This window comes from Mauremys mutica, chromosome 1 (genome assembly GCF_020497125.1).
Source record: "Mauremys mutica isolate MM-2020 ecotype Southern chromosome 1, ASM2049712v1, whole genome shotgun sequence".
Classification (NCBI taxonomy): domain Eukaryota; kingdom Metazoa; phylum Chordata; order Testudines; family Geoemydidae; genus Mauremys; species Mauremys mutica.
The window spans coordinates 155,394,135-155,420,165 of NC_059072.1; the positions used below are offsets into that span (position 1 = coordinate 155,394,135).

General features: G+C 45.4%; 2 protein-coding genes across 3 annotated transcripts in view; one reads left to right on the forward strand and one right to left on the reverse strand.

Annotated features, from left to right (window-relative positions):
- Nucleotides 1–4,483, reverse strand: part of ATP6V1A (ATPase H+ transporting V1 subunit A) — a 41,256-nt gene extending 36,773 nt beyond the window's left edge. The window contains exon 1 of the mRNA XM_045001013.1: nt 4,350–4,483. The gene's annotated coding sequence lies outside the window, so the exon portion shown is untranslated. The remainder of the gene's footprint in view (nt 1–4,349) is intronic.
- Nucleotides 4,484–4,584: 101 nt separating this feature from the next.
- Nucleotides 4,585–25,953, forward strand: NAA50 (N-alpha-acetyltransferase 50, NatE catalytic subunit). 2 transcript variants are annotated; one of them, XM_045001024.1, is made up of 5 exons: nt 4,585–4,851; nt 17,027–17,163; nt 17,746–17,865; nt 19,618–19,684; nt 22,138–25,953. In XM_045001024.1, exons 1-5 carry the CDS (start codon nt 4,844–4,846, stop codon nt 22,316–22,318), a joined length of 513 nt encoding a protein of 170 aa, XP_044856959.1. In that variant the 5' UTR covers nt 4,585–4,843; the 3' UTR covers nt 22,319–25,953. The 2 variants fall into 2 exon arrangements, with proteins under 2 accessions (XP_044856959.1, XP_044856963.1); XM_045001028.1 differs by having other exon boundaries at nt 17,030–17,163.
- The last annotated feature ends 78 nt before the right edge of the window (nt 25,954–26,031 follow it).

Below are 26,031 nucleotides of genomic sequence, written 5' to 3' on the forward strand. Positions count from 1 at the left end.
CCTGTATAAGAGAACTCCTAGGATTTTCCTTGTATTATTTCCTGCTTCAAGTCCAGTAGCTGTACTTGAACTACAGCATATCTGTTAGAAAAACATTTACTTTTGAATTAAAGATGTCCAATGATGGAGAATCCACCACAACCCTTGGTAAATTGTTCCAGTGGTTAATTACCCTCACTGTTAAAATCTGACACCTTATTTCCACTCTGAATTCATCTAGCTTCAACTTCCCGCCACTGGATTTTATTTGTTTTGTCTGCTAGATTAAAGAACCATCTATTATCAAAATCCTGGTCCCCTTGGAGGTACATATAAACTGTGATCAAATCATCCACTGAATCTTCTCTTTGATAAGATGAGAAGATGTAAGAAACTCAATCTATTTGCTATACAGCACTTTTTCCAGTGTTTTGGACATTCTTGTAGCCCTTCTCTGAACCCTCTAAAATTTAATCAACATCTTTCTTGAATTGTGGACACTAGAAGTGGACACTATTCCAGCAGGGGTTGTACCAGTGCCAAACAAGGAAGTAATATAACCTTCTTACTCTATGGGTTTGGCTACACTTGCAGGTGTGCAGCGCTGGGAGTTAAAGCTGTCTTCGTACAGCTGTGTAGGGAAAGCACTGCAGTGTGGCCACATTTGCAGCGGTGTTAGGAGTGGTGCATTGGGGCAGCTATCCCAGCATTCAAGTGGCTGCAACGTGCTTTTCAAAAGAGGGGGGGTGGGGTGGAGTGTGGGGGAGACAGAGAGAGTGGATTTTTGGAGCTGACACTGTCAGCTCCCTGCCTTGCAAGTTCTAAGGACTTGAAGATACACAGCACCAAACTTCAATCATTTAAAAAAAAAGTTTCGACCCCTCCCCCACCCCTCTCTCATTCACTAAATGCAAATAACCTTCAGACCAGATAAGCAGCTGCTCCAAAACGGACCCCCGCTCCTCCCTCTGGGCTGCTTCATTCCTCAAGCAAACACTAGCTGTGGACATTCATCCCCCTGCCTGCCTCATTCACAGCAAACAGTAGCTGTGTTTGTTTTTTAGATAAGCAGCTCTGGGAGCCCCGAGTTCACAACAAAACAAAGAGAGGCATCATAACAAAACAAAGTGTTATCTTTACTTAAAAGCATTAGGGGAAGGTTCCGGAGGTCAGTTAGTAAGATTAATCACTGTTTACACTGGCACCCGAGCGCTGCAGCGCTATAGTCATTATTCCCCAGGCCGAGGTGGAGTACAGCCAGCGCTGTAGCCAGGGAGATACAGCGCTGTATGTGCCTTGCCAGTGTGGACGGGGAATAAGTTACAGCGCTGTAAAGCCACCACCAGCGCTGCAACTCTCAAGTGTAGCCAAGCCCTATGTTTTCCCATTTAGACATCCAGGCATCAAATTAGCCCTTTGACCAGTGTCATACTGGTAGCCAACATTCAGCTAATTATCCACCATGATACCAGTGACCTGTTCTCTTGATTATATACCATTCCCCCAATCTTTTGTCATTTGTAAATTTTAATGACTATTCATTTTTATATTTTTCCTCTAATAAAAAACAGAAAAAGTTATATTGCATAGGGCTAAGAACTGATAGCTGTGGGACACATCCTTTTGATGATTCTCCATTTACAATTACACATTGAGACCTATTAATCAGTTTTTAATCTATCTAATGTGTGCCATGTTGAGTTTGTATTGTTATAGTTTATTAATCAAGATGTCATGAGTACCAAGTCAAATGCCTTACATAAGTCTATTACATCAACACTACTAGCTTTATCAATTAAACTTGTATTCTCATCAAAAATATGAAGTTTAGCAATTTCGCCAAGATCTATTTTTGATAAATCCATGCAGATTGGCATTAATCACCCTCCTTTAATTCTTTATTAGTTGAGTCCCCTATCAGCTATTCCATTATTTCATCTGAGATCGATCTCAGGCTGACGGGCCTATCTGTGTCTGTGCAAGCAAAAGGAGCATGAGAACACTTAATGAAAATTAATAAGAGCTTTAGATGCGGTGTCAGAGAGTTCTGGAAGAAGTCAGGGCTTGGTCTACACATGGAGCTCTTCAGGAACAGGTCCACATGTGGAGACACTTATTCCAGAATAAGTCTAAAGCTGCTGGAGCTAAGAAAATTAGAGAACCACTCCTATAGTGTCATACCACCAGATCATGCCAAGACAAAGGTGTGGGGGGGGGGACGACACTGGATAGGGAGCCCTAAGGGACAGAGTCACCTTATCAGCTGATCTACAGTGGCTTCAAATGACAATATTCAATGCCAACAGAACCATCCGAACCCCCTTCCCTTAGTTAAGGGCAGTGTTTAGACGAAGTATGTACAAGAGATTGGAAAGGTGAGACAATAAAGAGATACTTCAGATCTCCTATCAAAGTAGTTGGAAGCATACAGCCAATGTAGCTCTAGATTAAAGAGATTCAAGAGCCATTTTGTAAAAGCAGCAAAGAATCCTGTGGCACCTTATAGACTAACAGACGTTTTGCAGCATGAGCTTTCGTGGGTGAATACCCACTTCTTGCATCCGAAGAAGTGGGTATTCACCCATGAAAGCTCATGCTGCAAAACGTCTGTTAGTCTATAAGGTGCCACAGGATTCTTTGCTGCTTTTACAGAACCAGACTAACACAGCTACCCCTCTGATACTTAAGAGCCATTTTACTTCTCTTACTTTCCCATTGCTGAAATGAAAGTTCTCTGGGGCCCTCGAAATTGCTGTGCTAATTCCTTCACAGGGGACCCACTCAAGAGTAGGATCAGCACAGGATCAGCCTGCACAGCAGCCTAATCGCATTTATAGGCGTTACTTGTGCAACACCAGACATCGCAATGGATCCGCTGCTAAACGCTGCCACCTTCCAGCCTCATGTTAGCCACCACTGCTCTGCATTCCAGGGGAGAGGTTTCGTTGCTTTTATTTGCCAGGCTTTGCCCCCGGACCACAGCAACTGGTGCACGTCTTTGTTCATCCAGCAACAGGCAGGGTACCCAGGCTGCCAGGTCACGCATCAGCCCCAGAGCCCAGCCTCCCCCAGCCCCTGCTGGGTCACCCCATAACCACTGACCAGACACAGCCCCCGCTGCCCAGCCTCCCCCATCCCCTGCTGGGTCACCCCACAACCACTGACCTGACGCAGCCCCCGCTGCCCCGCCTCCCCCAGCCCCTGCTGGGTCACCCCATAACCACTGACCTGACGCAGCCCCCGCTGCCCAGCCTCCCCCATCCCCTGCTGGGTCACCCCATAACCACTGACCAGACACAGCCCCCGCTGCCCAGCCTCTCCCATTCCCTGCTGGGTCACCCCACAACCACTGACCTATCGCAGCCCCCGCTGCCCAGCCTCCCCCAGCCCCTGCTGGGTCACCCCATAACCACTGACCTGACGCAGCCCCCGCAGCCCAGCCTCCCCCAGCCCCTGCTGGGTCACCCCACAACCACTGACCCGACACCGCCCCCGCTGCCCAGCCTCCCCCAGCCCCTGCTGGGTCACCCCACAACCACTGACCTGACGCAGCCCCCGCAGCCCAGCCTCCCCCAGCCCCTGCTGGGTCACCCCATAACCACTGACCCGACACCGCCCCCGCTGCCCAGCCTCCCCCAGCCCCTGCTGGGTCACCCCATAACCACTGACCAGACACCGCCCCCGCAGCCCCGCCTCCCCCAGCCCCTGCTGGGTCACCCCACAACCACTGACCTGACGCAGCCCCCGCAGCCCAGCCTCCCCCATCCCCTGCTGGGTCACCCCATAACCACTGACCTGACGCAGCCCCCGCAGCCCAGCCTCCCCCAGCCCCTGCTGGGTCACCCCATAACCACTGACCCGACACCGCCCCCGCTGCCCAGCCTCCCCCAGCCCCTGCTGGGTCACCCCATAACCACTGACCAGACACCGCCCCCGCAGCCCCGCCTCCCCCAGCCCCTGCTGGGTCACCCCACAACCACTGACCTGACGCAGCCCCCGCAGCCCAGCCTCCCCCATCCCCTGCTGGGTCACCCCATAACCACTGACCCGACACCGCCCCCGCTGCCCAGCCTCCCCCAGCCGGCAACGTGCGCGAGAGAGCCCGCGGCCCCAGCCCCCCACAGCGCCCCCAGCCCGCGCGGGTCGCAGGGCCCCCCAGGCCGCCGGGCCCGGGCACCAGAGTGACGCCGGGGGACACGCGCTGGGACGCGGCCAGTCTGGGTACGTCACTGCGGCCCCGCGCCCCCGGCCCGAGACAGCATCGTGGCGTCACGAGCGGAGGGAGGGGGAGAGACCGCCGCGCGCTCGGCGCTTCCTACATGTGCCAGGTGACCGCGTCTCGCGGCCGGGGGAGGGGGGGGGTGTCTCACCTGTGGCGGGCGGGGGCAACCGAACCACTTCTTTCCGCTTCTCTTCAACGGCAGGCAGCAGGGATCAGCTGCTCATTCGCTCATGGGGCGCATGCGCCGAGTCACGAGCGTAGTCCCTGCCCCCGGAAGTGAGCGAATCGGGAGACTTTCTAGTTTAATGACGGGTTTTTTTTTAAATGACAGGTGGCGGATGCGGAGGCAGGCGATTGGCCTCCCGGGCCCACGTGACAGGACAAGGCCCGTCCCGCGAAGTGGCCACGAGAGAGGTCACGTGAGCGGCGCCGCATAGCGCCGGCCTAGTCACGCCGCCGCGAGGCGAGGGGTGAGGGGTCACGTCGGCGGGGCGGAGCGGAGCGCGCTGGACTGGCGGCCCGAGGCCCATGTGGAGCGGGAGCTGCAGGGCGAACCGCCAGCGCCGAGGAGGCCGGAGCCGCACCCGCACCGTCGGGCCCCGCACGCAGTGAGCGCGGATCCCGGCCCCGCCAGGCCGCACCATGAAGGGGTGAGTGCGGCCCCGAGCGCCCGCCCGCCCGGCTCTGAGCCCGGTGCGGCCTGGCTCCGTGTCCCCGGCTGGCGGCGCCTCGTCCTGCCTCTGCCCGGGCCAGCAGGGAGCCCCAGGCGCCGCGGGATCAGTAGGGGGAGCCGCTGGGTCCTACCCGGGCCCGGAGTCTGCGCGGGCTGCTGGGACTGGCGGCCCCGTCCTCCCGCGCCCGCCCGGGGCCAGCCCTGCTCCTGGGCCGCCGCCGCCGCCGCTCCCCAGCGAGACGTTAACCGCTTTCCAACCGTCCCGCGCGCCTTCTCCGCCCCTCGTCGTGACCCGCCACTTCCCGGCCAAGTCCCGCTTGGGTCACTCCGGGCAGGCCCCGTTCCCGTCTCCCAGCTCTCTGGGCCCGGCCCGCTGCTGGCCCGGGCCCTTGGATTGTTGGTTGCCTTGTGGATACCTTGTGTGTGGAACGGGCTGGAGAAGACTCAGCTGTTGAGTTGCGGGAGTAATACCTGTGTTTACTCAGTGTTAAAGTAATTCCCGTTAATGGTCTGCCGGGTAAACACTGATACTTACCTACAGGAAGCTCACAGCTCTTCGAAAGTTCCCCACTTGCACGACAAAAGCAGCTCTCCTATTCCTGTCTCACCTTATCTGCTTCACTACAGAAATACTGGGTGGAAGAGCTGGATCCTTCCATTCTGCTGTTGAGAAATGCAGATTATCGTTTTGTGTGGAGGTCTTTCCTGCGAAGTTATCTTGCCAAATTGATATAAAAACGAATTAGTTCTAGTTTACAATCTCCTTAGCCTCCTTTTACGATTATAATAATAATGAAGATATAACCAGTGTAATCAAATTGGTAGCTGGAAGGTGCTCAGCAAAGTCCTGCATTTACGAGCCTTGGAAATAATGTTTTATCTTAAAATGTTGCCTGCCTGGGCCAGGTAGAATTTTGTGTGACTGTTTTATAGGGAGGGTTGAAAGGATGGTGTAATTTCCATGAATATTTGCTGTGATGTAGCCTTTAATTTCCATTCACTTCTCGTTGAGGTTGCAGGACATGGATGAATGAGAAAGATCTATGTTTTAAAGCTAACAATGATTTCTGCAGTGTAATCTGTTCGGAATCTCCCTCCCTTTCTGGTTGTCTTGTGAAAATGTAGCATAGGGATTTCAAATGTGGTAAATGAAACACTGATTCCACTGCTAAACAGAGGCAACGTGGTCTAGTGCTTTGAACTCAGGACTGGAAGTCATGAGACCTGGGTTCTGTTCCCAGCTCTGTTGACCTGTTTATGTGACTTTGGGCAAGTCATTTCACCAGTGTCTCAGTTTCTTTTTCTATGAAATAAGGGTGTTCCTAAGCTGTCTTCCAGAGGTGGTGTTGCAAATAATTACTGTTTGAAGAGTGTTGTAGAAGTGTCAGATATTACTCTTCCAGTTCGGCAGCTTAAGGCAGGGTGAATAACAGGTGAAGTACGTAGGTTTTTAAACCCCTTTCCATTTGTTATTAACTTGTAAGCAGTTGGGATGAGGTCACATACCAAGGCTGCTTGATGACAAAAACTTGGTTTTCTCTCATTTTCATGACTAGTTTCAAACATTTTAAATGGCTTTTGGGGACTGAGTCAGTGAAGCTGAAAGATAAAAAAACAGGCTCCAAAACTTAGACATCAGGTAACAATGTGTAATGGTGTAATGGTTCCATAGAAATGCATACGAATAAAAGATTGCCCAACAGGAGTGATGGATTCCTGTCTCTTTTCCCACTCCCTTGGAGCTAGTCAGAGTTACCTTATTTGGCCATAGGCAAGTACATGGGAAGGGCAATAGAATTGATCAGCAAAGGTGAGCCAGCAGTTGGCATAGTTATTAAGGTAGGTCAGCTCCTTTGTTGCTGGAACTAGAATTTTGTCTTTTTCTTTTCTTTGTAACCTATCTCACAGATTTCTACAGCTTGGCTCTTCTCTGACTCCATGTTGATTGTGAATCAGGCAGAGGAGCTATTTGGGCCTGGATACGCTATGTGTATGTCTATGCACGTCAGGGCAGACCAGACTGGGGTCTCTTGGCAGGATATAGTTATAGGCAGTACTCATAAGTGTGCCTGAGAGCTGCAAAATCCCTCTAGTGCAGCTCTGTCGAGTTCTCTGTACTCTTGGCTTTCAGTGGCTTCTGAGTTTGGGGCTCCCATACAAGTAAAACACCCCCCCACCCCCTCATAGTGATTTAATTCTGAATTTTATGTCCCTAATCCTGCTCCATTCAGGTCAATTCAGGAAGAAGCCATTCACGGTTCCCTAATGTTCTGTGACCCTTCAGATCTAAGGAGGCAGTGGCACAGTGTATGTGGTTTGTGGCTCTTCTCCCCAATCACTCTGAATTTGAAAGAACATGCAGCAGTGAAGCTGCCTGTGCAGTTGCTTCATGTACTATGTGGAGTCTACCATATCATTCAGTATGGCCATATCATCAACACAGGCCCAGACCCTCCTCTGCTGAGAGCCAGGAGAAATCAATGAGAAGTAAAGGGGCCTCTGCTGGCAGCTGTTGTGGCTCCTTGGATTCCAGTGTGTGAGCCCAACTGTCAGTTTCTGAACAAGTATTCCACTGCTGGTGCTCGCAGAAGTTCCCATGATTCTCTTCTAAAGAGACGTATGCTACTGAAGGGAGCCTCTTCCTATTTTAAAACTCCTGTCCATTGGACTTTCCAGTGCTGGAAGTTATAGCAGGAAAAATCCCTGTTGCTGAGGGATATTGCATAAAATGGCCTCCTCTTTCAAGGAGGATGTGAAATCATCTAGCTGTGAAAAACTGTTTTCTTTGACTTGTTGTGTTTTACAAGAGGTTAAACATTAGATTTTTGGAGTGGTAATTATCAGGATCTCATTTGTTTTTCTGAAGATCATGATCATATTTGCTTTTTCTCTCATCTTCTACACCCTCTCCATTTTTTCATGACTTAAGCCATGTCTACACTACAAAATTACGTCAACCTAACTTAGGGTATGGCTACACTTAGAGCTGCACAGTGCTCCCGCGGGAGCGCTCCCGCGGGAGCGCTTTGAAGTGTGAGTGTGGTTGCAGCGCCAGCGCTGGGAGAGCTCTCCCAGCGCTGCACGTACTCCACCTCCCCATGGGGATTAGCTTACAGCGCTGGGAGCTGCGCTCCCAGCGCTGGGGCAGTGTTTACAGTGGCACTTTGCAGCGCTGTAACTTGCTGCACTCAGGGGAGTGTTTTTTTCACACCCCTGAGTGAGAAAGTTGCAGCGCAGTAAAGCACCAGTGTAGCCAAGCCCTTAATGTCAGCATACAGCCACCGCAGTTATTAAATCGCTTGTGTGTGCGCACACTTGGCTCCTTGTGTCAGCAGTGCACATTCTCTCCGTTAGTGCTTGTATTGATTGTACTGTCGTGAGGTGGCTCCTGAAAGCCTGTAAGAGTTGATGTAAGCAATACATTTCTGCGCTGACACTGTGTTGACCTGATTACATCGACCATGACTCTATGCTGCTTTGGGAGGTGGTGTTACTAAATCGGCGTAGAGAGGCACTTACATCAGCAGGAGCCAAATTTACGTGAAGACACTTCCAGAGCTAGGTCAATGCAAGGCAGTTTATGTCTACTTAACCCTGTAGTGTAGACCAGGCCTAAGTTTATCCAATGTAAAGGTTATCTGCAAAACTTTTTCATGTTTGTTCACTTTGCAGCTTGTGAAATTGATGGTCCATGGAGATCTAATTTTGTTTTTCTTATTTTTGCCATAAACCCAGTTTTCATTTTTTTTATTAAAAATATTGGCTCTGATTAGTGGGGGAAAAACTTGAGTGAGAGGAATTTGAACTCTACCCCCGTTGACCTCGGTGTTTGCATGCAAAGCAGATGCGAATAGCATCCCTTTCTCTATATCACACTCTGTTACACTGTTTTGTTAAAGTTGTTACATTGCTGCCTCCAAGCAAAGACTGTAGAAAGGGAAGTTCTCACTGACTTGCAAGAGCTCAAATTACAACTTGCTGATTAACATTTCTGTGGGATTTGTAATGTGTCAGAAAATGAATTTATACCACCTGCTGAGGCAGAAGGGGTGTAGCCAAAACGCAGACTTCAAAGAGGAATGAAAAACAGAAGAGTGCTTTCTCAGATGCTCTATCTGTGGCCTTAAGGATGACACTATAGGTTGATTCAGATGTTATGGTATTGTCCAGGACGGTGTTTCTCAATGACTGGTTCATGGACCAGCGCTGGTCCCTGAGATCTCCTTGACACAGTTTAGGAAGGCAGCAAACTCGTCCCTGGGATCAAAAAAGGTTGAGAAACACTGGTCATGGGGATCCAACTGAAATCAGGACCCTACTATGCTAGATACTACACACATGCATAGTAAGCGACGGTCTTTGCTGCCCCCCATCTCCCAAAAAAGCTTTGAAACTCAGAAGCCTTGCAGATGAACTCTTCCAGAGACAGCTATGGGCTTATGGAGGTGAGACTACAGTTGGGAACATTAAATATAGGCCAGAGAAGTGGTGGTAATGTGCATGAAACCCCTGAAGAGCACATGATGAATAGCTATGGCTAGGCTTAGTCCTCAGATGAGTAGGTATTGAGGAAACTTTTAAAGCCCTAATGCCTGAGAATATCGAACTGCAGATCAAGTTTGTGAAGCCTTTTGCTCACATTGGACTCCTTGCTGCACCTGGACAGGTAGTCTGCCACAATAATACAGGAATGTTCTCATTCTTCAGTTGGCTCAGAAAGTGAGTCCTGAACTGAGGACCTAGATCTGGTAATCCTATGCTTTCATCTACCTTGGGTAGAATGAGACCATCACAGAACAGCTGCATTTGATACAACACACTGCAGGATGCATCAGAAGCAACATGAGAAAAACACATTTACTTAGCCCTGGCAAGCTGGGGGACAAATTTAAGCCCTATATGGGGAGGTGGGTAGGGAGACAGTGGGGGCATGGGAGTATGGATGGGAAGCAGCAGGGGTGATGGGATGGATGGGGGGCTGAGGCTGGCACCTGCTACCAAACAGCCAGGGCCCCACTGTTGGAGAAGGCAGCAAGGAGCCATGGGTGGGGGAGAGGGACGCCGATGACGAAGATTGAGCCTGGGATCGGCTCCTGAAGTCCCATGGCCGGAGCCCAAGCCTCACAACGAGTGTGCCACCCCAAGGCTGAAGCCCAAACCCCACCAGCCCCGGGGACGGTGGGAAAACTTACACTGGCTGCCTGAATCTCCAGCATTTTTGGCTCCAGAGGAGGGCATGGCCCAACCGCTGTTGGCAGCCATGGGAGGAGGGGCTGCTGTTTTGCACCCCTCAATTACCCACAGGAGGTGGTGGCCTCAAGAAAAGCCCACAGTTGGCTGCATTTGAAAAATGCGGCGGGGAAGAGGAGTAGGTGTGCAACCCACAGATCTTAAGGGATAGTTGAAACAAACTGACATTCCCCTGAGTAACCTGTGTGCCTAGCAAGAAAGCTAATCTCTAGTTTTCTTAAACAGGCTCTTCTGGCTTTGAAGGAGATTCTAAGCAAAGCTATACTTTGCAGATCATTCATAGCTCTGTTTGTTTTATATTATGGGAGTGTGTTATGTCTGGACTTCTGTTTTAACTTGCAAGCCAAAACAGAAGCAATAAAGTTAACTTGCTGCATACTGGGCAACAAGCCCTCTCCCAAGTGCTCAATTTGTTAGTTAAAAATTTTTTCTCCTCCAGCCCACTTTGACTGTTCCTTGATACCTCTAGTAAAATTTGTGAGTTGGAGATTCTGTTCTGCTATATTTAGAACGCCAGCTGCTTTAGATAAATCTGAGCTCTGCTATCAGTTACACAGAGATCTGTTTCAGTCAGGTACATCCCTTTACGAAGGGACTTGCATTACTTACCACAGTAGTGTAGACATAGCCTGAGTCAACCTACTCTACGCAACTCCAGCTACATAAATAATGTAGCTGAAGTCAACATACGTTAGGCTGAATTATCGCGGGGTGGGGTGGGGGTGGGGTCGACGGGAGAACCCGTTGACTTACCTTACTCTTCTTGTCGGGGATAGAGTACAGGGGTTGACGGGAGAGCAATCCACTGTCAATTTGGTGAGTCTTATCATAGAATATCGTAGAATCATAGAATATCAGGGTTGGAAGGGACCTCAGGAGGTCATCTAGTCCAACCCCCTGCTCAAAGCAGGACCAATCCCCAACAAAATCATCCCAGCCAGGGCTTTGTCAAGCCTGACCTTAAAAACCTCTAAGGAACGAGATTTCACCACCTCCCTAGGGTAACCCATTCCAGTGCTTCACCACCCTCCTAGTGAAAAAACTTTTCCTAATATCCAACCTAAACCTCCCCAACTGCAACTTGAGACCATTACTCCTTGTTCTGTCATCTGGTATCACTGAGAACAGTCTAGATCCATCCTCTTTGGAACCCCCTTTCAGGTAGTTGAAAGCAGCTATCAAATCCCCCCCTCATTCTTCTCTTCTGCAGACTAAACAATCCCAGTTCCCTCAGCCTCTCCTCAGGAGTCATGCACTCCAGCTCCCTAATCATTTTTGTTGCCCTCCACTGGACTCTTTCCAATTTTTCCACATCCTCCTTATAGTGTGGGGCCCAAAACTGAACACAGTACTCCAGAAGAGGCCTCACCAATGTCGAGTAGAAGGGAATGATCATGTCCCTCAACCTGCTGGCAATGCCCTTACTTATACAGCCCAAAATGCCATTAGCCTTCTTGGCAACGAGGACACACAGTTGACTCATATCCAGCTTCTTATCCACTGTAACCCCTAGGTCCTTTTCTGCAGAACTGCTTCCTAGCCATTCTGTCCCTAGTCTGTAGCAGTGCATGGGATTCTTCTGTCCTAAGTGCAGGACTCTGCACTTGTCCTTGTTGAACCTCATCAGATTTCTTTTTGCCCAATCCTCTAATTTGTCTTGGTCCCTCTGTAGCCTATCTTCACTAGACCCCATTAAATAGACCACCGGGGGATTGATCTCGGAGCGTCAATCCCGGCTGTAGTGTAGACATAGCCTTATGGTTGAATGGGGCTGAGATTCTTGTAACATTAAGAAACTTGGAATTTCCCATTCCCTTCTTCATATTGGGTTCTAACTGGTTTTCAGAACTCTGAATATTGACTCACTGAAATTTCTCATCATGATTCATGTTTCTGGGAAATGATTTGAATTCCTTTTGAACTGTAAACTGGTATAGCATTGCTTCCTTTGAATACACTATCAAGAGGACACATTCAGCCTTGGTGTAAGCTGCTGCCAGTGAAGTGAGTGGGACTTGTCAGTTCCACCAGGGCCAAATCAGTTATTTACCTACCAACTTCAAATCTCTGGTTTGCACAGTAACACTAACTCTGCGCTCCCCTATGTATTGTTTTCAGCCCATACCACAATGAGTTGTAATTAGATCTCAAGGGAAAGCAGGCTTCTGTTTGGCAAGCACTTGAAAGAATATAGGGAGTGATCCTGAGAGTGGAAGTGTTAATGCCAGTGTTCTGGGCAGGCTTCCAGTTTCAGTAACTATATAGCACCTCACTAAATTCCCACTTCCATTTCAATTTGATCTAGAATCCTTCTTTGCTTCCTTTCTTAAATGTGTGTAGTGTTTCTGCACATTGTCAGCAGCTGCATTAGACCCCAGAAATGGTGGCTGCCCTTCAATAGTGAAGTGATTCCTTTACATTATGTTTGTGGGATGAAAAGTGCCATAGTACGGAAAGATCAAAGTTTCTCTGGAGTTCAGCTTGCTGCTAGACTTCTAATCATAAGGCCAGGTTTCTCAGACATCCTTGTAACTTAACTCTGGAAGTTGAGCTTGACTTTTTGAAAACACGAAATAGACTTTTTTGGACATTAAATTAAACAAACACTTTTTCAGTTTGAGTTTTTTTTTAAAAAAAATCACAAGTGTCGATGAAGAAGAATGGTGTCATATTTTTGTCCAATGGACCCACACTCCACCAGACTTGAAGTTGCATGTACTTTGTGACACACTTGCCCTAAACTCTATAGTGAGGCCCCTTGAATTTCATCACATTGTGACACTACACACTGGAAATTCTTTGTCAGCTTAATTTAGGTGGTCAGTGGAGAGTCTATCTAATTTAGTAAGAAACAGTACAGTCCTGACCCTTTGCTTTAATTTGGTATTAAATTCTATTTTATGTTGACAAGTTTAATGGGCTGCAGAATTTTGTATTAAAAACACCAACTGTGAGGTAGCAATTTGGGAGTGGCGTCTCAGAGCAAGACATTATGGCATCTGGATAGGGGACAAATGGGACTCCTGACATCTGTATAGGTGATAAAGTAGTTTGAGGTTATGGGATGAGGACGTTACATGGATGCTTCTGCTAAAATTATTAGTGAAATGTAGGTTTCGGTGTTAACACTCCATTAAGATAGGGACATTTCATCTTGTTGGTTGTTTCAGGCTGTCTGAAGCCTCTAGTATATATGACTGCATCTGTTACCCTAGAGCAGTGGTCTCCAGCCTTTATATACACAAGATCACTTTTTGAATTTAAGTGCAACCCAGGATCTTCCGAGCCCCTGCCCTGCTCACTCCATCCCCCCCCCCCATTGCTTACTCTCCCCCACCCTCACTCACTTTCATGGGGTGGGGGCTGGGGCCAAGGGGTTCAGAGTGTGAGAGAGGGCTCTGGGTTGAGCCTGTGGCAGGAGGTGGGATGCAGGAGTGGCCTGTGTTGTCACTGATGCAAATTAAGAGACAAGCATGGCCAAATAATATTTCTGTTGTCACAGATGCTTTGTCGGAGATCTGTTTAGTCTAGGGCAACTTTACAAGTCCTTAGATTTGAAGACAGAAAACTTTCTGTGCAGACTGACTTTTGCAGATGGTGAACTTCAGCATGTATGTGCTGAACAGTCTCTGTTCTCCACGCACTCATGCTGTCCTATCTCTCCCTAGACAAAATGAATCTCTTTTTCTTTGTCCGCTATTCTTCGCAGCTAATGCAGTATATGTGATTTTCAGATCTTTAAGGCCTGTTATGGAAGGTGTATATTGTCCACGCAGGTGCTCTGAAGAGCAGTGTTGGGCCAGGTTGAGCTTTGAAGTCCTGTGCAAACTGGAGGGGCGTTTGGAGAGGGAGGCCTGTGTGATGAGAAATGGAAGGCCAAGCTCTCCTGCAGTTCATGAAGGTTTTTGGGGTGTAATTTATGTGATGACTTAATCATGTAGTGAGATACACTGAAAATATGCTTTCAACAAAAGATTGCTCTGTGGCATTGTACCTGGTCCTCTCTGTTCTTGCTGGCGCTGACTTTCTAGATGAAATCCAGTTACAACTGCTATCAAAAACTGGGTTTGATGGATTTTAAAGGACTATTTGCAAGCTTATGGATTTTAGAAGAACCATGTCTAGAGCACTGAGTGAATGTTTAGATGAGACCCTGCACTAATGGCATGTTAGGTGTTCTTGCAGCAGTGAAAAGAGGGGCTTGCAACATCACCGCTTGCTCCAGAGTAAGTCACTTTGGTTCAAGCCTTCCTTTACACTGGTGCAGTGCAATGACGCTGAGGAAAAGGGGAGAGGTTGCACTGATGCTGATGCACTAGTGCCAAAATCCTTAATGTAGACCTGCCAGAGTAGCCTAAGGCAAAAGAGAGAGCAGTGACACAGAGGGAATGGCAACAATTGCGAGGGAGGCAGGAAAAATGGGTACTTTGTGGAGTAGCTCAACAGGGCCACTTGGTTCCCAGCCATTCCTGCGTTTAATACGCTCAGATGTTTTAAAATAAGCTATAAAGTAGAAGTAGGGTGATATTAGCTGTGTACATGGCATTGGTGATGTCATGACTGGAATATTGCGTGCAGTGTTGGTGTCATACTCTAAAAGGGAAATTGAAAAACTGGAGAGGGTTCAGAAACAAGCTACAAGAATGATTAATGGTCTGGAAAACACACCTTACAATGAGACTAACCAAGGTTAATTTATTTAGTTTAGCAAAGGAAAGGTTAAGAAGGGGCTGGATCAGTCTATAATTATCTACAGAGGGAGAAGATACCTGATACTTGAGAGCTCTTTAATCTAGCAGGCAAATATATGACAAGATCTAGTGGCTGAAAGTTGAAGTCAGCAAAGTTCAAATTGGAAATAAGATGCAGTGTTTTTTTTTAACAGTGAGAGTACCGTAATTAACCATTGGAACATATTGCCAAGGGATGCAGTAAATTCTCTATCACTTGAGTCTTAAAAAGCCATGCAGTCTTGATTTAAAAAGATAAGATGTGCTCTAGTAGCTTAGCCACATGTTTTTGGGCTCAATGCAGGAATCACTAGGAGAAAACTGTGGCTTTTGTTATGCAGGAGATCAGACTCAGAAGGATCATTGTTATCCTCTAAGTCTTAGAATCTATGAATGAAAAGCAGCCTTGCAGACCTTGTGAATGCTACAGTAGCTGTACAGAAATAATGCACACTTTATAAAGTGTGTTTGGGCTGCGTACACTGTTTAAAGTATATATTGGGGGTTCTATTCCTGTGTCCCTTAGATCTGTAGTAGCTCTTGCAGACTATAACACTATGCTTAAAAAAACAAAAACCTAAATTCCTTCATTGCTGGTGGTGGTTGACTTGATAGTTAATTAAGATGGATATTGTACCTAAAGTGTTTTAATACAGTTGAACTTGTCAGTAGCTAATCAAGAGACTAAAAAATTGTTTGCTTAAAGAAGTTGATCTCTTAATAAAACATGTATCGCACATGTTTGGGCAGGGTACTTGAAGACAGGAGGGTGCCTAGTTCAGCAGAGGTCGTACTGGTTTTACTCTATTCTGCATATGTCACCTATACTTTTTTTCTTTCTTCCAAAGACACTAACCCATGTGAACAGCTGTAGCTGTTTGAAAAGAAAAACCGCAGGAAATCAAAATTCTAGAGACGTGTACTTATCTCGAACCTTGCCAGCCTTTGTAAAATGGTCTTCCTGAAAACAGAATTGTTAGAGTTTAAAAAAAAAAAGAAAAAGCTAATGGTGTGACTTGGGCAGAAGAAAATTCTAGTTGTCTATACATTAGTCAATAAAATTGAGGCTGTAGACTACTTTGGAATCATCCATGCTTGCTCCTCAGTCATTACAATGGGCTGGCAGCTCCCTATGTATAGTGATGTCCACTTGGAACAGGGGTTTTTTTCCATTATGCTAGTCCTTGCTAAAGCTGTGAAAGCATTCTTTTACGTCCCCCTCCATAGCTTGGGGAGAAATTAGCAAGGATGGTGGGTACAGTTGATATCCCCACTCATTGCTGTCCTGGATGCATCATGTTCCTACCAGGAGTCTGTATTCTGGGTTTATGAAAGGGCATGTTATTTCTCCTCAGTATTGTTCATCATAATGGTATTTCAAGAGTTGTAGATTAGTCACAGTTCTGTTCCTGTCATATTTAACAGCAACAGTGACTTTGATGACTGTAATCTGTGACCTTCCCCCCAAGTAGTAGTTCACCACCATATTAAAACAGATCTAGCTAAGTGCTAGTGGCAATATTTTGTGCAGTCTCCAGGACTCTCTGGGAAGGAGGTTTAGGGAGGATCTGCCTTTCGTATGTTAATTTGACTTCTCTTAGGTTTATCCACTAAGGACTTTTGTTGAAAATAAGCACAAATTCAGGACTATCTTGTTAATAGTTGGACTTGGCTAAGGAGCTTATTCTGTACATTGAACAGATGGAGAGAGGCAAGCATGAGGCTGGCACAGAGACAATCTTAGTGAATCTGTGGTAAAAATTTAAGGGGAAGGTTTGAAAACTAGTGCCACTTGGCTCACAGGGAGATTCTGACATTCTCTTGTCATGTTCTCCTTTTGCTCTCTTTCTCCAAAGCTGCCACAACCCCCACCCCACACACAATATTTTGTGGAGTGCCAGCCTTGTGTAACCATTTCAAGACCTTTAGCATCTTCTGAATTTATGGTACTGATTGGGACTTTTTCTTGGTATTAAAGCAGCTGTCCGCAAAAGAGGGAGTAGGAGCTGTGTGTGCGTGTTGACCCCACACCAATGATTCAGGTAGCTATTCAATTGGTTGTTCAGCTAACTAGCCCTCTATGTATAAATAAAATGCCTGGTTTTTAAATATTTGATATACTTATAAATTGTGGGTTTGTAGAGGTGTTAAGCATGTTTTGATTTGTTCCAGTAGCCGGATCGAGCTGGGAGATGTGACGCCACACAACATTAAGCAGCTGAAGAGGTTAAATCAGGTCATTTTTCCTGTCAGCTACAATGACAAGTTCTACAAGGACGTGCTGGAGGTTGGCGAACTAGCCAAATTAGGTACAGTTATTGTCAGTAGTTTGGGGGTGGGTGGAAGTATTACCCTCCTCTGTTCTTGGTATTTGTGACACTAGCTCCTCCTGTTCCCGTAAACAGTGAAAATATGCTTAGCTCTGTATGAGAGACAGAAGAAGCCACAGTCCTTACGCTAAAGAACTTGCAGTCTAAATAGGGTCTCTCTTTATTGGGAGTAGGTGTTCTGTCCATTACCAGGGGAAGCACAGGAAGATGTGCATGGAATCTCACCCCTTCTCCCCAAGTGGTTCGTTGGCTGGACTTCTGATTACTCAAATCCTTTGACATGAGCACCACAGTGCAAACATCGCCCAGAAAATGTTAGCCAAGATTTAACATTTACCTGAATGCGTCTTGGAGCAATGTGGAAGGAGTTAATTGGACATATCTCCATATGACTCATCTGACTAAAAGTTTTATGTATTTTAGGGAGGAATATAATTATCCATGTTCCCCGGGAAAAGTGGTTGTGGGGAAAGAAGTGAAGGAAGACAAATGAAGGATAGGATATTTATAAGACTTGAGATTTCTAAATGACCAAAACTTGACTGTTTCCCTCCCTGGCAGCATATTTCAATGATATTGCAGTGGGTGCGGTGTGCTGCAGAGTGGATCACTCTCAGAACCAGAAGAGACTTTACATCATGACACTTGGATGCCTGGCACCCTACCGAAGGCTAGGAATAGGTAAGGCTATCTACATTTTGATCTGTCTCTTCAAAGAAACATGAGTTCTGGGCCAGCCTTCTGAATGCTTTTCCAAAGTTTTCAGTTCCTTTGATACAGCAGAACTTAATGCTTTATTAGAGGATGATTCCTGTCTTAGGAAGGGAACTGTGGGAAAGAAGAACTTGGTTTATGGTGAACTCTGCTTTCCCTGTCCTGTGGAAGTGAGACTGCACTTCTATAGTGCTTTCTAACTCAAGATTTCAAAGGGCTCTTTTATAGCAAGCCTAAGTCCCTCCCTGTGATGTAGGTATTCTATTTTACAGATAAAAAATACTGAAGCAAAGTGAGGTGAAATGACATGCCTTAGGGTCTCACAGCCAGTTAGTGGCACACGTAGAAATATAACCTGCTCTTCCTAGTGGATAGTGCTCCTTCCGTTCACCATGTATGTTAGTTTTCCATCACAATAAGTTAACTCTCCTCGTTTGAGGGGAGCTGCTATTTTCTCGCTACATCACGGTGTATAGCTTAGGGGGGGGGGGGTTCAGCTGTTTCTCCCAGATATATGGGCGTCTCACATTAATCCAAGCCTTTTATTTCATTAAAATGGTTCATTGGGACAAACTGAAGCCAAAAACGACGTTTTATTCATTTAAATTATTTGTTACCTGCTTGTCAGGTAATGTTGTTAATACTACCACTGCTATTACTTAAATTTAATTGCATTCTTTGCTCACTTTAAGGCCTTGGAAGCTTGCTTTTGAAGAAGGTTCTCTAATCAAATCATTGGTACCACATAGAGTTGCTTATGAGCATTGCTAGGCTTTAAGCTTTTTCTGTTAGCTTGAAAAGCATTAAGGCATTTTCTTAAAAGAAATGATAAAGAATCAGACTTTGCGAACAGTCAAAGGAGGGAAGATAGGCCTATTAACCTTAATTTAATTTGCTTAAACTCTCTGCATCTGTTCACCTATGGGGAAAATACATAACACGGTGTTGGGAGGCTTTAATTCATAAATCTGTAAGGTGATTTTAAATCTTTCATGAAAGGTGTTACAGAAGAGCAAACTATTCTGTTCAGTAATCTTTTTTGTTTGAAGTAGGTTTCCTGGTCTTCTGACGTAAGGTTTCTCTTCTTGTTAATGTCTTCTTTCACAGGGAGTCCTCCTTGTGATTGATATTTTTAAGCCTCCCTGAGGCCTTTGGTTTTGGGCAACTTAATTTTAAGTTACTGTTTAAAATACCCAGTGTATACATTTTAATGTTCATAACAGCCTCAAATAACACTTAAAATATGAACTGCAGTATAGTATGCTAATTTCAGAGTATCATAACAATGCTCTCAGCACTTGCTCTAGGGCTTTGGCTACACTTACACTTCAAAGCGCTGCCGCGGCAGCGCTTTGAAGCGCTAAGTGTAGTCAAAGCACCAGCGCTGGGAGAAAGCTCTCCCAGCGCTGTCCGTACTCCACCTCCCTGTGGGGAATAACGGACAGCGCTGGGAGCCGCGCTCCCAGCGCTGGGGCTTTGACTACACTGACGCTTTGCAGCGCCGCAATTTGCAGCGCTGGAGAGGGTGTGTTTTCACACCCTGCTGCAGCGCTGCAAATTTGTAAGTGTAGCCAAGCCCTAGGAGTATGTAATATGAACTCACTAAGAGCAGTACGTCCCTGCTTAGGGAATTAAACAGTTACAGAGCTGACTGCAAACATTAAACTGATTTGGTTGCACATTTGTGGGGTGATTAAGTCTGTCTTTATTCCTTGGCAGGAACTAAAATGTTGAATCACGTCTTAAACATCTGTGAGAAAGATGGCACTTTTGACAACATCTATCTGTAAGTAAATGACACTCTTATTCTCCTGGGCTTGGGAGAGGCTCCATAGGAGAGTGAGGAGGGTGCAATATCATTTCAGTTTCAATTGCTGTGGAATGATGGGTCAAACGTGGTCCCATCTTACAAGTACTGCCCAGCCAGTCAGCGTTTAAGTTCTGGGTTTGTTCCAGGCACTGCCTAGTAGCAGAAGCTTCCCTAGTTTTGGAAGGTTTCCTTTAAAAGTGGTGCTGAATTTTAAAGTAGGGCTGTTGATCACAGTTTAATTTTTTTGAGTTAATTGCGTGAGTTAATCATAGTTAAAATTCATCATGATTAATCGCAGTGTTAAACAATAGAATACCAATTGAAATTTATTAAATATTTTTGGATATTTTTCTACATTTTCAAATATATCGATTTCAATTACAACACAATACAAAGAGTACACTGCTCCCTTTATATTATTTTTTATTACAAATATTTGCATTGTAAAAATGATTAAACAAAAGAAACAGTATTTTTCAATTCACCTCATACAAGTTCTGTAGTACAATCTCTATCATGAAAGTGCAACTTAAAATGTAGGTTTTTTTTGTTATACAACTGCACTCAAAAACAAAATAACGTAAAACTTTAGCGTCTACAAGTCCACTCAGTCCTACTTCTTGTTCAGCCAATCGCTCAGACGAACAAGTTTGTTTACATTTATGGGAGATATTGCTGCCCACTTCTTAATTACAATGTCACCTGAAACTGAGAACAGGCTTTTGCATGGCACTATAGTAGCTGGCGTCACAAGATATTTACATGCCAGATGTGCTAAAGATTCATATGTCCCTTGATACTTCAACCGCCATTCCAGAGGACATGCTTCCATGCTGATGACGCTTGTTTAAAAAAAAAAATGCATTAATTAAATTTGTGACTGAACTCCTTGGGGGAGAACATATGTCTCCTCATCTGTTTTACCCACATTCTGCCATATATTTTGTTATAGCAGTCTCTGATGATGACCCAGCACATATTCGTTTTAATAACACTTTCACTGCAAATTTGACAAAATGCAAAGAAAATACTAATGTGAAACAGATCTTTTTTTATAAGACCCATGACAGAAATTAAATCTCCTAACAGTTTAGCATAGAAAACTAAAGGCTGTTTAGGGCAGGGGTTCTCAAACTGGGGGTCGGGACCCCTCAGGGGGTCATGAGATTATTACATGGGGGGTCGCGAGCTGTCAGCCTCCACCCTAAACCCCGCTTTGCATCCAGCATTTATAATAAATATATTAAAAAGTGTTTTTTTAATTTATAAGGAGGGGTCGCACTCAGAGGCTTGCTATTTGAAAGGAGTCACCAGTACAAAAGTTTGAGAACCACTGGTTTAGGGGGATTATCCGCCACCTCCCCAAGAGTTTCTGTTCTCCCAAGCTTTGTAAAACTCTAAAGAAGAGGGAGAAATGTTTCCCAAACCTCATAGAATCTGTCTATGCTACAAAAACTGTTGTATCTGTAACGCAAAGCCCCAACCACATCTGAACAGTCTGGTCTTGCCTGTGTGTATTGGGCCAAGGCTTGTGTTAATACCATAGGAGTACTCTTATATTGTGGTAGACTCCATGACATGATTGTCATTGATGAGCCTTATTTTACTGTAGTGTTTAGAGTGTGTTACTGAAGGAAGTTACACAATCAAACTGCAGTAGTATCTCCAGTGAAACTAGGTTGTATTGTTATATTTCACAAAATATCTGCCACTAGGGTGACCAGATGTCCTGATTTTGGGGTCTTTTTCTTATATAGGCTCCTATTATCCCCCCATCCTGATTTTTCGCACTTGCTGTCTGGTCACCCTATCTGCCACTTCCATTTCAAGACAGGTTAAAGCTACTGAGCTGATACTGTTAATACTTAACACTTCATATTATCAAAGCACTTTATATGCTATCTAGTTGGTCCCCACAACAGTTCTCTCGAGAGGCATTAAATTTATTTTACAGATGGAGAAATAGAGGCAGAGAAGTGAGGTGATTAGCTAAAGGTCACAAAGGAAATCTCTGTTAGCACAGGATTAGATGTCACAAGTTCCTAATTCTCAATTCTGTGCTCTAACTATTAGACCACAGCATCTAACTCTAGAGCATCACCCTCTCACTTCAATCATAGGGCTAGTCTACACTGGCAATGCTTTTAAGGTGCCTTGTGTGGTCGCGGCACAGCACTGGGAGAGAGCTCTCCTAGCACTCTAAAAAAAACCCACCTCCACAAGAGGCGTAGCTGCCAGCGCCTGAAACTTGCTGCGCTCAGGAGGTGTTTTTTCACATCCCTGAGCGAGAAAGTTGCAGCGCTGTAAATTGCCAGTGTAGACAAGCCCTTACTCTCTATCCCTGGATATACAATTCCTGAGTGTGTAGGCTACGTTTTATACTACAGAAAATGCTGATGTCTTTTTCTCTATCTTCCTATGTGCCCTAGGCATGTCCAGATCAGCAACGAGTCAGCAATCGACTTCTACAGAAAGTTTGGCTTTGAGATCATTGAGACGAAGAAAAACTATTACAAGAGGATAGAGCCAGCAGATGCTCATGTCCTGCAGAAAAACCTCAAAACCCCTTGTCTTGGCCAGAACGCAGATGTGCAAAAGACCGACAACTGAACAAAACCCCAATGAACACTTTCTTGCACTTGCTTGTCGCCAAATAAGGAAAGAGAGGCCTGTTGATTTTTTTTTCTCCCCTTCCCTTCATCTTATTTTTTTTTCTTGCCCGCTCTCCAGCAAAATGTAATGCTTTTCCCAAGGATTGTCCAATCATGTTTGGGTTTTTTAGCTCTCCTTTCTGTTCGACAGGATGGGAAGAGGTGTACAGATCTCTTTAAGTTTGAGGTGTGGAGGGCTTGGGTAGGCTTTCCTGAAGTCAGTTTCCTTCAGAGAGTGATTTATCTCGTGCTCTCACACCGAAAAGTAGGGCCTAAAAAAATCTCTGTACTGAAAGAAAAAGCAATATCTTGTCCTTTTGAGTTCTATAATACCAGTTTGGTTTTTTCAGCCCCTGAAATGTGTGGACTTTGTTTTAGCAATTCTCTTGTCCCTCTTCTGTCTTCTTCCCCAGGCCCCCCAAAATGTTTAATCTTTCCAAATATTTTTGTTTGACTTTTTCTCCATCTCTTGCTGAGAAGAGCAGGCTGGTTTACTAGCACATTTATTGTGCCTGGGCTGAAAGTTATCACCCCAGCTGGTGCTACATTCCTTGATTGACCCAAAAAAGGATTCAGAGTGAGTTTTAGTTTCTTCCTTTTCAGCTACCATCACCATTCATCCTACCCCATTCCCACCAGACTCTTGCCAGGGTAAGAGCTGAATCTAATGTCAGCAAGAAGAGCTTTGCAAAAACATGTATCCTGAGGTGAGGTGCTTGTTTCAAGAGCAAGTGAAATTCTCCAGGACTCAGCTGTCCATAAAGGGCAGCTCTTTTTATCCAGACTACTGGAATGGGAGAAGGGACTGTAAGCATCACATCCACTTCAGTTCTAAGGCAAGTGCCTGTGTCCAAGTGTTAGTTTGGTGCTAGGGATGTCAAACCTGTGGTAACAAAGAAACCTGAGATAGGAGCAAGGGTGGAGGAACCAGGCAGTGAGACTGAGAAGGGAAACCAGAGTCCTGACCCTAATCAAATAGCTTTGCAGGGGATCTCAGAAATGGCCTGGGCTCTGCCAAGTTTATATGCTCTGTGGGTATGAAGGGAGTAAGAACTGCTCTTTGAACTCCTCTGAAGATTTTTCTCCCATCTGCCAGTGATGCAGTTCTCCTCTTGGAAAGGGTGTTTCATGGAGCACCAGAGAAGGGGGCTCAGACTGGCACATCTTATGGGATTTGGAAAATAGGCTGGCTGACTGGCTTCTTCCTAATACTGTAACATAAAAACTATAGTAAACTTTTTACTGAGCTCTGCTTTGCATCCTTTCATGCTTCATTTGTGTGAATTTCAGTGCTACCTTGTACACGCTGTTGCCAGCAGTTACATACCAACTTGACCTAAGACTCTTCCAAGCATCTGGGAAATGCACTGAATTGAAACTGACCCTCCTGCCCCATCACTTAGATTGAGATTAAACTGCATTCCTTTGCCATTAGTGGGTTTGGGTTTTTTTTTAAATTCAGCTGCCTGTTGAGCCCATCTGCTTCAAAAGCCTCCAACCCATGGTGCACATAGCAGTATACATCTTGTGAGCAGGTGCTGTTGCTCTGAGGCTGACTTGGGAACCAAGGATTTTGACGTTGGGTATGAGAATAAGGCAGGAAAAAAAATCTCACACCTCATATTATGCAGTCTACTTCCCTGGTATCAAAAAGAGGCAACCCCAAAACTATCGCTACTCATGAGGTGCATGGAGGTTACTGAAGTGTAGCTTTTTGACTGCATTGATGAGCCTGAACTGGATAACTGCTCATTGACTTCAGTTTCTGGGTTTATGTAAGGCTTGGTGGTAGAACTCCCCGTTGGCTTTGTAAAAGCCCAGCTATAGTGGCCAGGGGAACTGTGTTCATATCACCCTTTGGTGACTCTACCTAGAAAAGTGCTGACAGTGTTTCCTTGGCCACAGATTACCTAGTTTTTTAAAAGTTTTATAACATAGTTAGACCCTACCTACACTGATTATGGAGGCAGTTCCAGCACCTTTCTAGCAAGAATAGTGTTGAAGCACAATTAGTTCCTCAGATGCCAATGTGGTTTTCTTGACTAGTTGTAGACAGGTCTAAAAGGTGTTAATGGAGGGGAGAGAATATGCATTGGAGGATGTTCATGCAGCACAGCTATAGTTCAGACCATAGCTGGTTTTTGTGCCAAGCAATCTTGATTCTTCTAGAATTAAGTGGTAAGTGTTTGGGTTGGGGAGGGGAGTATAGGGGTGAGCTCTTTAGGTCTTGCTGCTGTTGTAAGCTTCCATAAATCAGTGGTTTGCAGGCAGTTTTCCTGCAGGTTTCAAAAGCATAAACGAGTCTGGTGTCTGGACTAGCTTGGTTTGTCTCTGTCCCTTTTTGCTTTGGGCTGCCATCATTCTATGAATGTATCCCTCAAAAAATTTCTTAGAACTCCCATTCCACAGCAAACCAGTCTCACTTAACTTCTAACTAAATATTTTATAGGAAGTGGAAGGGAGAGAAACCAGAAATCAAGGCTCCTTTTCTCAGTCTTGGAAAACGGTTTTTTGTACGCTTAAGCACACACATAATAGGTTTAATCTAAAACCTCTTCAAAAGCTGCACCCCATACCTGGGAAGAAGAGCAATGGTTCTGGCTACCAAATGGTTGTGTTAATATTAGTGTACCCAGACTGTTGGGTATGGGAGGAGAACTTACCTCGGTGCTGTCAGTAGGAGACACTGGAACAGCGTTGAGTATGAGTTTGTCTGCAGTAAATTTCTATTACTTCAAATGTTACTGCAGCAGGACCTCCCATTAGCTTGAAAATAACAGCATATGCACAACAATTTAAAAAGTTAGGAGTGTCTATGAAATAATCACCAGCACTTCTGTTCTGGATTAAGAGCTTGCATGCAAAATTTAGGCTGTGTACATGCAAGTTGCTTTGAAACCTCTCTACAATAGTTTACGTCATCCATCAGTTGAACCATGAAGATAATGTCCTCCATAAAGAAACATTCACTACGAGGAAACCATAATATAGGGGCAAGGGAAAAGAAGCACCCAGAACTATATCCCTCATTTGGGGGGATGGAGTGTTTTGGGTTTTTTGTATACACAAGTGGGCTGGGTTTATATGGTGCAGTTAATAGTTAAGCCTGCCAATTGAACATGACATGCTGTTACAGCTAAAAGAAATAAGTGATATTGTGTTAATTCTTGATGGTGCCCTGTGATGTCTAGTAAATTTGAACCAAACCCCCCCCCCCACTGTTACATTCTCCTCCCCTGTGCTGTGATCCAGGGTCAGCAGCTATGCACAGAGTCTGTTTTGTAATGTGTGTGCTGACTTGGATGTTTTTTTGAAATCTGCAACTGCCTCGTACTGAATATGGCTAAGATTGCCCCTGTCTTTTGATTAGGACTTGTCTGAATGTGCCAGTGCACTATGCAGCTTACAGATGCATCCTCAATGTTATGACTTTTAAATTGCAGGGGTAATCAAATTCTTTACAAATATGGTCCATTTTTAATCTAGATCATTGCCCTTGTACATGAGGAGCATGTTTTGTTTTTCTCAAACTCTTGAAAGTAAAACTTTTAAAAATACTGTTCAGAATAAACGTGCACTATTGGAGTTATGTCATCCATGTTTTGTCTTGTGCATTTCTTGCAATTTACCTTTCTTTTCCATCAATCCTTGGTCTGTCTGAAATCAGGGGTG